Source organism: Chrysochloris asiatica, unplaced genomic scaffold (assembly GCF_000296735.1).
Source record: "Chrysochloris asiatica unplaced genomic scaffold, ChrAsi1.0 scaffold00032, whole genome shotgun sequence".
In the NCBI taxonomy this organism is placed as follows: Eukaryota; Metazoa; Chordata; class Mammalia; order Afrosoricida; family Chrysochloridae; genus Chrysochloris; species Chrysochloris asiatica.
In genome coordinates this window covers 1,357,681-1,370,206 of record NW_006408550.1, presented here as the reverse complement: position 1 = coordinate 1,370,206, position 12,526 = coordinate 1,357,681, and the positions used below count along the sequence as shown (strand labels likewise).

The window sequence follows — 12,526 nt, the reverse complement described above, 5'->3', positions numbered from 1 at the left end:
TAATGCGACAGACTGCAAAGTCATTTGAACTGCAAGGTTGGTGGTTCAAGCTCACCAGCTGCTCCTTGGAAACCCTTAACAGGGTTGCTTTGGGTCAGAATCGACTCGATGGCACTTCACAACAACAACAATAGATGTTTTTTAATAGAGCACTGTACTTCTGGGTAATGTTTTTTTCTTGTGTGCTACCTCGGAAACCATGTGTAGGGTCGCTGAGTCGGATAACAACAACAACTTTGACTATAAGGCGATCTCGGGATAGTTTCAGTTCAAGGTTAAAAGAGTATTTCAGAGCAAGTCTCAGGGTTTCAAATGATCCAATTAGTTGGCCTCTAAGAATCTGAGTTTTGTTCTGCATTTTTATCCATCCTGTTCAGAACCCTCTATCATGACAGTAGTCAGAAGAGCAGTTATTGGTAGTAGAGCACCATCGAGTTCTGATATCAAGGGAGATGAAGCTGTTAGCCTCGCAGACTTGTTTCTTCTGAGAAGCTGGTTTCCTTCTTACTGTTTTGCTTCTGATGTTGTCATTAAGTGCCGTCATGTCGGTTCTGAACCGCTGACCTTGAGGTTCAAACCAACCTTGAGGTTAAGTGCTTATCCTAGGGTGCCAGATAAGTAGAGACCAATAGTTGTGTCTTAGCCACTCACAAGCTTTAAGACCCTGGACACTGCTCACTTCACTAGGATATAGAACATGAACTATTTATGCCAATTGACTGAGTTGTCTCATAAGACTAAAGTCCTAAACTTTCAAACCTAGGAAGTCAATTTCACAAAGCGTTTGGTTATGTCTGAGAAACATCTGTAATTATGTCTTTTATGAATATATGTGCCTACACACACGTTTACATATAGATACTCCTCTCTATGCATACACACATAAAATTTTACATTTTCTCACTCTTCTATAAGATATACTTGTGTTGTGATTTTGTATTTTATTATTAGGTGCCACTGAGCTAGTTCCAATTCATAGCGATTCTGTATAGGGATTCCATTGTGGTTAGTAGTCCAGTCCTTATCCCACACCAGAACCCCTTACATTATGATTAGTATCTATTATAATTCCTCCAAAAACATTTTAATGACTATATTATTGTTGTTGTTGAATGCCATCAAGTTGGTTCTGACTCAGAGTAACCCTATATAGGGTTTCCAAGGAGTGGCTGGTGAGTTCTAACCGCCAACTCACGGTTCAAAACAAAGTTGAAGTCCAGTGCTTTATCCTACAGGACTCCTATGACTACACAGCTGAATTAAATATTTTAGATTTTGAGCATGTATTTTTATTTTTAGCCACTGATATGCAAATACGTGTAAGTAAGCTGATGGTACAAAAGTGAGCAATATATTTGGCTTAGAAAAGACCTTATTTTAGTAAGTAAAGCCAGGAGAAGTGAACAAAAGATAAGAGAAACCAAGAAACCATGAGCCCAGGTGGCACAGTGGTTAAAAGCTCAGCTGTGAACCAAACGGTCAGCAATTTGAACGCACCAGTCACACCACAGGAGAAAAGATATGGCAGCTTGCATCAATAAAGATTTAAAGTCTTGAAAACTTTCTGGGACAAGTGCTACCCTGTCCCATAGTATCGCTAAGAATTAGAATCAACTTGACAGCAGTGGGGTTGGGTTGGGCTGGGCTGGGAACCAGGAAACTAGGGTTTTATTTCCTAAATGACTGTGTAATCTAGGATTTTTTTTTTCTTTCCATTTTTTTTAAATATAGAAAATACCAAAATCTCTATAAACAGTATAATGTCCTCCAGGTTCAACCATGTTGTGAGGTGTTTCACAGATTCAGCATTGTTCTTCAGAGTTCTTTAGTATTCCATTATGTGCATATACCAGAGCTTGTTTAAATATTCTTCTGTTCGTGGGCATTTAGGCTGCATCCATTTATTTGATAAGTCTCTTGTAGGATCCTGTTTTCTTATTCTTTATGCTCTCTATGTCTCTTGACTAGTATATTTAATCTATTTACATACAGTGTAATTATCAATAGGTATGAATTGAATGCCATCATTTTTCTGTGTGTGTTTTTATGGTGCTGCTAGATTCTTTGTCCCACATAATTTTCTAAGCTGAGTTCATTTTGTTTGTGGATTTTTATTTCTGTTGTGTTAATGATCACTAAATCTTTCTGATGTTCCACTTTTTTTTTTGGATGAGCAGGTATATTACTTTTCTTTGAAGTTACCCTGTAATTTATTAATTTTTTTCTCCTACCTAATGTAGTCTGTTTTATCTTGAAATCTCAACTTCCTTGACATTTGAAGTTCTGTATCTCCACAATTCCCTCTTTTTACATTGATATGTCTAGTTTCCTATTTACAGTCTTACAGGAGTCCTGGTGTTGGGCTGTGGGTTAATGCGCCAGACTGCAAAGCCGTATGAACTGCAAGGTCAACTGCAGGGTTGCTATGGGTCGGAATTGACTCGACAGCACTTAACAATAACAGGTTTGCTTTACTTTAATTACTTCTGTATCTGGGTTGAATTCTGGGTGGTGCTGTCATATATGGTAATCTCAAGCTGTTGTCTGCTGTTGTCGGTTCTCAGTCCAAAAACATTCTCTTAACATTTCTTGTAAAAGTTTGTCTGTCCATTACAAATTTCTTCAATTTCTGTTTATTTGGAAACGTCCTATTTTTGCCATATTTTGATGGCACTTAAGTTGTCAAGGACTTCATTCTTCTTGGATCAACTATCAATACTCATGGAAGCAGCAGTCAGGGAATCAAACGACATATTGTATTAGGCAAATCTGCGGCACAAGACCTTTTTCAAGTGTTGAAGAGTAAAGATGTCAGCTTGAGGACAAAGGTGCACCTGGATCCAAGCCATGGTATTTTCAATGACCACAGCATGTGAAAGCTCGACAGTGAATAAGGAAGACCCTAGAAAAATTGATGCTTTTGAGTTATGGTGTTGGAGAAGAATATTGAAAGTGCCATGGGCTGCCAAAAAAACCAATAGATCAGTTTTGGAAGAAGTGCAGCCAGAGTGCTCCTTGGAAGCCCAGATGGACTCAAGTGTGGCAACAGTAGTGAGGTTGGCCCAGGATTAGGCAGAGTTTCATTCTGCTGTGCATAAGGTCACTATGGGTCGGTACTGACTCAATGGCACCTAACAACAACTATAACAACACATGAGGGGCAGTTTTGCTGAGTATGCTAATTCTTAGTTGGCAAATTTTTTTCTTGTAGTTTTATATATGTCATCCCATTGCCTTTTTGCCTACATGGCTTCTGATGAGAAATCAGAGCTTCATTTTATCAAGCCTCTGTTGTAGGTAATTTTTCCTTTTTCCTGAGCTACTCTCCTGATTCTTTCCTTGTCTTTGATTTTAGAAAGTTTCTGATATGTCTTGCTGATTTTCTTTTGAGAACTATCCTGTTTGGGGTTTGTTCAGCTTCTTATATGCTTATCTCCTTGTCTTTCATGATGTTTGTTGTTGTTGTTGTTGTGACGTGCCATCCAGTCGATTCCAACCCATAACGACCCTGTACAGGGTTTCCAAGGAGCAGCTGGTGAGCTTGAATCACCGACCTTGCAGTTCAAACGACTCTGCAGTCTGATGCATTAGCTCATGATGCTAGGGAAGTTTTTTTTTTTTTAACCAACAAACTCTTCAACAATTTTCTGTGCTTTGTATTGTCTCTTCCTGTTCTGGAATTCCTACCACACGTAAGTTGTTCCTCTTCATGGGGTCCCACATAACTCTTAGGCTTTCTTTGGATTTTTCATCCTTTTTCCTGATTGTTCTTTTAGCACACTAGTATTAAGAGATTTATCTTGATATTCACTAATTCAGGCTTCCATTGCTTCAAATCTACTCCTTTGCCCTTTCAATGTATTTTCCATTTCTGAAAACTTAGTATTAATCTTCTCCATTTCTAATTTCAGATTTTATATTGTTTCAAAATTTGCATTTATTTTGTCTGTTTGTTCTTGTAGCATTTTCCTGAATTCTTTGCAAGTTTTTTCTATGTTCTCCTTGTACTCCTAGAACTTTGCCAATCCACTGAATTCCTTTTAACTCTTTCTTAGCTAAACTGGTCTGTTATCTCTGGGGCTTTGTGGGGATGTCATATTTATAAAAACAAACAAGTGCAGCTGTTGGACCCAGAGGAGAGGAATCTCTGGGGGGCTCCTGCAATTCAAGGAGCTCATGAGGTAGTTGTGGAAGGGATGTGACAGCAGAGTTCCTAGTCCTACATGGAGTTCCTATTGACCTCAGTGTTATCTATGTTCAGGGCACTCAATGTAAAATCCAGAAGTAGTTCGTTGGGGCTTTTGATGGAGCTGGTTTCAGTGTGTTAGGACCACATGGAATCTGGGGGCAGGGTAACTGGATAAATGCTGGTCTGGTGGCTCTGTGGGTTTTGTAGGTCTGGAGCTGAGTCCACTTGAATCCATGCACTAAAGTGATAAAAATGTGGTGCAGCTAGCTCCAACCTCACAATGATGTGGCTCCCAACCATGTGGCTCCAAACTCCCACAGAGCAGGGTCTGCACTGGGGTAGATGAGGGTGGGAAATGGTCACATCTCTGGTCAGCTATGGAGCATGGGGAAAGGAAGAAATCTCACCTTTCCTGACGTCTGTGTGAGTCTATTCTACCAGGCTTCCCTGTAGGATGTTCTTAATGTCACCCCACAACACTCTAGTCTTAACTGTTGAGTGTCTAATGAATCAAATCTGTTCTTCAGATGGTCTATAGATTCAGATGGGAAATGATGAAGGTCATATTTTGGCTCTCATGGACTTGTTTTCATTTTCTTCAGCTTCAGTCTGAAGTTGTTGTATATGAGCAATTGATGGTCTGTTCCAGTCAGACATTGGCCTTGTTTTGGTTGATAATACTGAGCTTTTCCACCATCTGTTCCCAAAGACAGTCAATTTGATTCTGCTGTCTCCCATTTGTTGAAGCCCAGGTGTATAGACACCACTGGACTGCTAACCACAAGGTTAGAGGTTCAAACCCCCTAGCCATGCCCTGGAAACACTATATAGAATCGCTATGAATCAGAAAAGAGCTCTGGTAGCTTAGTGATTATGAATCGGACTGTGAACCTCAAGGTCAGCAGTTCGAAACTACCAGCTGTTCCACGGAGAAAGATGAGGCGTTCTGCTCCTGTAAAGATTTACAGCCTCGGAAACCCTGTACAGGGTCGCTATGAGTCGAAACCGACTCCACAGCGCATAACCACCACCATGAATCAGAACCAACTCAAAGGCAATTAACAGCAACATTTTCAATGAGTCAATCTTTGGTCTTGCAAAATTCTATTATGTGATCTCCAGCATCATCTCTATCACCAACACCACATTTTTCAACTACTGATCTTTCCTATTTTCAACCTTCACATTATAATCACCAGTAATTATCAATACATGTTGATTACATATTTAATCAATTTCAGACAGAAGTTGCTGGAATTCTTGTATGTCATCACCAGTGGCTTTAGTTGTTGGCGCACAAATAATGAATAATAAAATTGAATTAATAGTGGTATTAACTGGTCTTCCTTGTAGGTGTATGGATATTATATTAGACACTACTTCAAGACAGATCTTGAAATATTCATTTTGATGATGAATGTGATGCCATTCCTCTTGAATTCATTGTTCCCAGCATAATAAACCATATGATTTGTCAGATTCAAAATGGCCAATATCAGTTCATTGCAGTGTGGCGCTGTAGGATAAACACTGGACTATGAACCATAAGGTCGGTGGTTCACACCCACCAGCTGCTCCTTGGAAACCCTGTACAATGTTACTGTGATTCAGAATTGAATCTATGGCACTTAACAATAACATACAAGGCTTGAGCCTGTCAGATGCTCTGCAGAAGAAAGGTTAGACTTTCTGTTCCTGTGAAGATTTAAAGCCTCAGAAACCCTATACAGTGGCACTATGATTTGGAACCAACCTCATGGCACTTAACAACAGTAACAACGCCTAGGATACTTATCTTTATGCATTCCATTTCATTTTTGACAACTGGCAATTTTCGTGGCGCTGAGTTAATGCCCTAGACTGCAAGGTTAGTTTGAACCACAAAGTCAGTGGTTCAAGCTCACCAGGCACTCCTTGGAAACCCTATACAGGGTCACTACAGATCAGAATCGACTTGACAGCACTTAAACAATTTTGCTAGATTCATACTTCGTACGTTCCATGTTCTGCTTATTAATGGATGTTTGCAGCTGGTTCTCCTAAGTTTGAGTTGTGACCCAACAGCAAATAAAAGTACAGAAATTTTTACTCCATCTGCATCATCAGGGTCAACTCTACTTTGAGGAGGCAGCTTTTCTCCAGCTGTTCTTTGAGTGCCTTCCAAACTGAGGGGTTCATTCCAGCACTATATCTGACAATATTCTGGTGCTATTTATAATGTTTTCATACTCTGGCACTGTAGCTATTCATATGGTTTTCAGTGGCTAAACATTCAGAAGTAATTTGCCTCTCCTTTCTAGTCTGTCTTAGTCTGGAAGCTCTGCTGAAACCTGCCCACCATGGGTGACCCTGCTGGTATTTAAAATATCAATGGCATAGCTTCCAGCATCATAACATGAAAGGCATCACAGTATGACAAGTGATGGAAGCAGGATGCTCAATTCGCCTCATGACTATTTCTACAGCCGTATCTCCTACTACATTCTGCTTACCCACCAACACTATGCATTTTAAACTTCAGCAATTACAATTAGCTTGGTGGTGGTGGTGGTGATGTGCCATGGAATCAGTTCTGACTCACAGCGACCCTGAACAGGGTTTTCAAGGCTGTAAATCTTTACAGGAGCAGAAAGCCTCATCTTTCTCCAACAGAACAGCTGGTGGTTTCGACGTGCTGACCTTGAGGTTAGCAGCCTGACTCGTAACCACTACACTACATCCACATTATTATGTTTTCTTACCCATACATTCTGAAGTCCTGGTGTGTTACTATAGAATAAACACTGGACAGCAAGGTTGGTTTGCATTACAAGGTTAGCGGTTCAAATTCAGTGTTTGGAAACCCCATACAGCGTCACTACGAGTCAGAACTATCTTGATGGCCTCATCTTTCTCCCACCGAACAACTAGTAGTTTTGAACTGCTGACCCTGAGGTTAGCAGACCGATTCATAACCACTATGCTACCAGAGTACATTAAATAGCCCTGGTTCTTACAGTCTGAGAGAAAAAAATTACAGTATTCTATACTGCAAATGAGTTGGGCTGCTAACCTCAAGGTCAGCAGTTTGAAACTACCAGCCATACTGTGGGAGAAAGATGAGGCTTTGTGCTCCCGTAAAGATTTACAGCCTCGGAAACCCTATGCAGGGTCGTTATGAGTTGAAACAAACTCCACAGCACATAGCCATACTATACCATACAGCAAACAAATCAATGAACTTCTGTTAAATAGAGAGTTAAGGTCTTCAATAATCTGGAGAGGTTAGCTATCCATCTTTACTATGGTTCAGCCACACCACACCTTTTTCAGTATCTCATATGCACTATGCTCCGCCCCTCACGAAAATATTCCCCCATACCATTCCTTTTCCCTGGAACACCTTTTCTCATCACCCATTTCCCTCCCAGCTTCACCCATTTCAGGTATCAGCATCATTTCCTTAGGAAAAAGTCTGTGATCATTCCTAATCCAAATGTAGACTTCATAGCTCCCTACACTTAAGCTTTCTCACAACTGTAATTCATTAGTTACTGAATGTGGCTCTTCTTTCTTGATCATGTGTTTCTGCTTCAGAGATGGTTCCTTTTAAACCTAGCTAGATGGCAGAACTAAGCAATCCCTACGTTGGAACCCAGTGCACCCTATTTACATGGTCACACCCAATTATTTGGTGGGCGTTAAAAAGAACATGCTAGAAAAGAAGAGACATACTGAGTAAATTCACTCTACCTCAGCAGTCAGGCACATGAACCGTTTCTACACTATTCATGGGCACTCATCCTGTACTAAGATTCCAAAATATCTTATTAAAAGCCCATTAGCTGCCTGTTCAAAATGTAAAAAAATAAATCATATATCCTCTATGTTGTTGTTGTTAAGTGCCACAGAGTCGGTTCCGACCCATAGCAACCCTCTAGAGGGTTTCCAAGGAGCAACTGGTGAGCTTGAACCACCAACCTTGCAGTTCAAACTGACTTTGCAGTCTAGCGCATTAACCCACAGCGCCACACCAGGACTCCTATATCCTCTATAGAAAATATAAAAAATATTAAAAAAGCTTAGAAAGAAAAGATCATATCCGTAACAGCCTCTTTTCAAAGTACATCCGTCTAATCTTTAAAAACAAGCTTATGATAAACGTCAAGATTTTCCTCTACAATGTCTAACGTCATCTTACTATTCTAATCAATGTTAAAACAATCAACACGTTCACTCTTACCAGATGGAAAAAATTAACTTTTTTAAATCTAAGCATATAAAATCACTCACCTGGCTCAAAATTCTTCAGTGATTTCCCGTAACACTTTGAGAGTGAAACCCAAACTCTTTGTCTGACTTACAAAGCTCTCCATGATCTAACCCCAGTGTACCTCTGTGCTTTTCTTTTCTGTGGGTCTCTGCCCCAGCCACACCAGTCTTCTAGGTATTCTTTAAACCTCACAAACAAATCCCCCACTCAGACCCGTCTCATTGTCAAAACAACCTCACTATCTCACGTAATTCAGGCCCCTGCTCAGAGGCGCTCTCCTCAGAAAAGAGTTCTAATCTCATTTCCTCCCACCTACCTGCTTTATTTGGTAGTGCTGCTGTGGTGCTGTGGGTTAATGCGTCAGACTGCAAAGCCGTCTGAACTGCAAGGTTGGTAGTTCAAGCTCACCAGCCGCTCCTAAGAAACCCTACAGAGTCTCTGTGGGTCGGAACCAATTCAACGGCACTTAACAACAGCAACAAACCTGCTTTAATTTTCACTATCACCTCCCAAAATATTTACGTTACTGTTAGGCTCCTATCCCGAAACTCTTAAGTTCCACAAATGCAGGACTTTGCCTTGTTTGCTACCAGGAAAACACTATGTGCTTAATAAACATTCAAATGAATATAAGAACATATGAATTCTAAGACTTGATACTTTATTATTGGTCATCCTAACAGTCAAGGATCCCTGGGAGCGTAGTGATTACGAGCTGGGATGCTAACCACAAGGTCAGTAGTTCAAATCTACTACCAGTCACTCCGCGGGAGAAAAAGGAGGCTTTCTGATCCTGTACAGTTACAGCCTTGGAAATCCTATGGTGGTGGTGGGGATTATGTGCCGTGGAGTCGGCTCCGACTCATAGTGTCCCTGTACAGGGTTTCTGAGGCTGTAAATCTTTGTGGGAACAGAAAGCCTCATCTTTCTCCCACAGAACAGCTGGTAATACAGGGTCACTATGAGTCAGAACTGACTCTACTGCACACCACCAACCATAACCATTCTTATATTCACATTATTTTTTCATCTTAACACAAAGGAAAAAAATCTGTTTTATTAATAAAGCACTTACTTGGTTGATCTGCATATGTTCTCAGAGGCAGTGCAGAAACTCCCGGAAGGCCGTGAGATATTCGGCCGAAATGGCCTCTCTAGGAGAGAAAATTAAGTTCCTATTATGTAAAATCTGAACTCAAAACATACAACTACTATGGTTATGTGCCGTGGAGTCTGTTCCGACTCATGGTGACCCTGCACAGGGGTTTCCGAGGCTGTAAATCTTTACAGGAGCATAACGCCTCATCTTTCTCCCGCAGAACCGCTGGTAGTTTCCAACTGCTGACCTTGAGGTTAGAGCCCGATTCGTAATCACTACGCTACCGGAGCTCCTTTACAACTACTATAGGTTAATGAAAATACAATTTTAGGCAAACTTAGTATGCATTGAATGCTCATTTGTCTTCCATTGTAGCAGAGATTACCAATTTCTCCTCTTTAACAGCGATAATCATTTTAACTTTTCTTAGTCTCAGCTTGTCACACTTTTTATAAATATTCAATAAATCACTTTATATTTGCCCTAATAAGAAATGTATTCAATGTGTAAGTTTTATTAAGTTTTCAGAAAGCATGGCTAATTTTTCAGTGCCAGTGATCACATTTATGACATAATTAAAAGCTCTAAAGGTTCTAGGTTTTAAGAGCCTGAATAATCCACATTATGACAATCCTCTTGTATTTGTATTTATTGTTCCCAACTCTAATTTACCATGTAAGAACAGTCCAGATTTACCTAGAACCATATATGAATTTGCTCCCTAGCCATTAAGAACAGAAAATAAGACAAGGGAATTTAGGAAAATATATTCAGTAATGTACTCATAATCTGGAACTATTAGTTTTATAATCGGCATCACAGACTCTACAACAGTCTCTAAATATGGATGGGAACCATTTCTTAAGAACAGTGAGGCACAAAGGATCAAAATAAATACAGCTCTCCCCACTTTTCAAAGTTTGCATTACACCTTTTGTTCACATATTGTGGAGTCCCTGGTGTGGAACATTAGGGTAAGCAGTGGACGGCAAGGGTTCCTCAGAAACCCTATACGGGGTAGCTACGAGTCAGAACCCACTCAACTGCACTTTACAATGACAAAGACCTATATTAGTGCCTGTTTTTGCCCACCCATCATTGTTGTTAAATGCTGTCAAGTCAGTTCCGATTCACAGTGACCCTTTTAGGGTTTCTGAGGCTTTAAATCTTTTTGTGGGAGCAGAAAGCCTCATCTCTCGTCTGCAGAGCAGCAGGTGGGCTCGAACCTCTGACTCTGTGGTTCGCAGTCCAGTGCTTATTGTATGGAGTCACTGTGCTCTTTCTGTACCTACCCATGTTAGTTCCCACTTTTGCAAATAAGAGACACTTACTTTAGGAAAAAAACAAAATTCAGCAACAAGCCATTAAAGAGGCCGGGCACAGGCACACCAAGGCACCTCCTCCAAGCTCCTTCCTCGCCATCTCTGCATCAAGCCACCACAGTTTTTAACTATGTCTGTGAACATGCATGCTCATGTTATTTTAGGTTTTACGTGTTATTTGGTAGATTATCTTTTGGGTCTAGTTGTTCTCAAAATATTTTCCCATATAAATTAATGGTGATTGCCTCTTGGTTTTACATCATTTCAGTTATCCAAAAGATTCAGAGAACACCCTACTTCTAGACAGCAGAGTAGCCTGCAGTCCTACCACAGCAAGTGAAAGGAGAGAATGACAAAACCTGCCCTGATGTAGCAATGCTCTTTGCTCTTACCTTAAGGCAACTCTTGTACCTGTGGTCTGAACAGCAGATTTAAGTGCAGTCCTGAGTTTGGCAGCAGTTCTGCCTGGCACTAAAAGCCTGATCTCCAGCATGCTAGTTTCTGGAACGCCAATTGCTATTTATTTTTGAAATAATGGAGTTTGGTATCTGTACTATCTGCAACGTCTTCCTCAATATAGGACCCAGCCACCATCTCATACATACAATGTGCCTGTAGTTGTCTTGATCATTGTTGCTAAGGGCCATGAAGTCGGTTCCGACTCATAGCGACCCTGTGTAGGGTTTCCGAGGAGCGGTTGGTAGATTTCAAAAATCGACCTTGCGGTTAAATGCCTGTCTGTTGGGTAACTTGAGTGATAGCTTAGTTTGAAACTGAAGGACCTTAGAGAATGCCTCGGGCTATCTGTCGGGGTTGGTTGTGTCTGAGCCTTTCAAACAGATGACCAAAAGTTACCCACTCCCTGCGGGGCCGGAATTCAGATCAGGAAAACGGCTGGATGTGTAAAGCCAGACCAAACGGGGCAAAGGTGGCTCATACGTCCTCCACCAAGGTGGAGAGGCCTGTCCCTCGGCTCGGATTCGGAATGAAGTGTGTGCCTGATAGCCACAATGACTCTCCACAGTCCCGTCCTCCCGCGGCCGAAAAAGGGGCCGTTTCCTCCCGGCAGCGGCCTGAGCGGAATCGGTGAAAAAGGTGGGTCCCGGCTGGTCCAGCCAGGCCGCCGGCCTTTACTACGAACAGCTGTTTTTCCGCGTCCCCGACCCCGTCTGCAGACCTCTTTATACCTGTGGTTCTGCACAACCCTACCCAGTCGGCCCTCACCTTGGCCAGGGCGCAGTACATACGACTCCAGCTCTGCATTTTTCCCCTGTACTTTCCTTTCCGCCAATGCTTTCACCTCCGCTGAGCGTCTCCACCGCCTCACCAAGGTCTCCCCGCCCTGCGCATGCACAAGAGTAGCAGGACGTCATCACCCATAGACAGCATGATTGGCCCGCGCCGCCTAGGCCCCACCACCGCCAAACTAGGCGTGCTTGTCAGGCTCAGCGACGAGCGCTGTCGTAAAGAGCGTGGTGCTTTGTGGCAGCAGGTCGTTGAGGGACCATTTTAAGGGATAGTGTCAAAATGTCTAGAGATTTATGATTGGAAGACGAATGAGCTGTGCAAATAAAAGTGTCATTTGCTTAATGTGCACTACAGCAAGTAAAGCTCGGTTGTGCTGGACATTCTTTCGTACTTTGCAGACAATATCTCACATCATC

At 41.6% G+C, this 12,526-nt stretch overlaps 1 protein-coding gene across 1 annotated transcript in view; it reads right to left on the bottom strand.

The window, feature by feature from the left end:
- Positions 1 to 12,152, bottom strand: part of DLD (dihydrolipoamide dehydrogenase) — a 49,906-nt gene extending 37,754 nt beyond the window's left edge. The window contains exons 1-2 of the mRNA XM_006859353.1: positions 12,087 to 12,152; positions 9,517 to 9,595 (exon numbers count right to left, since the gene is read on the bottom strand). Coding sequence (XP_006859415.1) covers positions 9,517 to 9,595; positions 12,087 to 12,125 — 118 coding nt within the window. The 5' untranslated portion in view covers positions 12,126 to 12,152. The remainder of the gene's footprint in view (positions 1 to 9,516; positions 9,596 to 12,086) is intronic.
- Between the last annotated feature and the right edge of the window lie 374 nt (positions 12,153 to 12,526).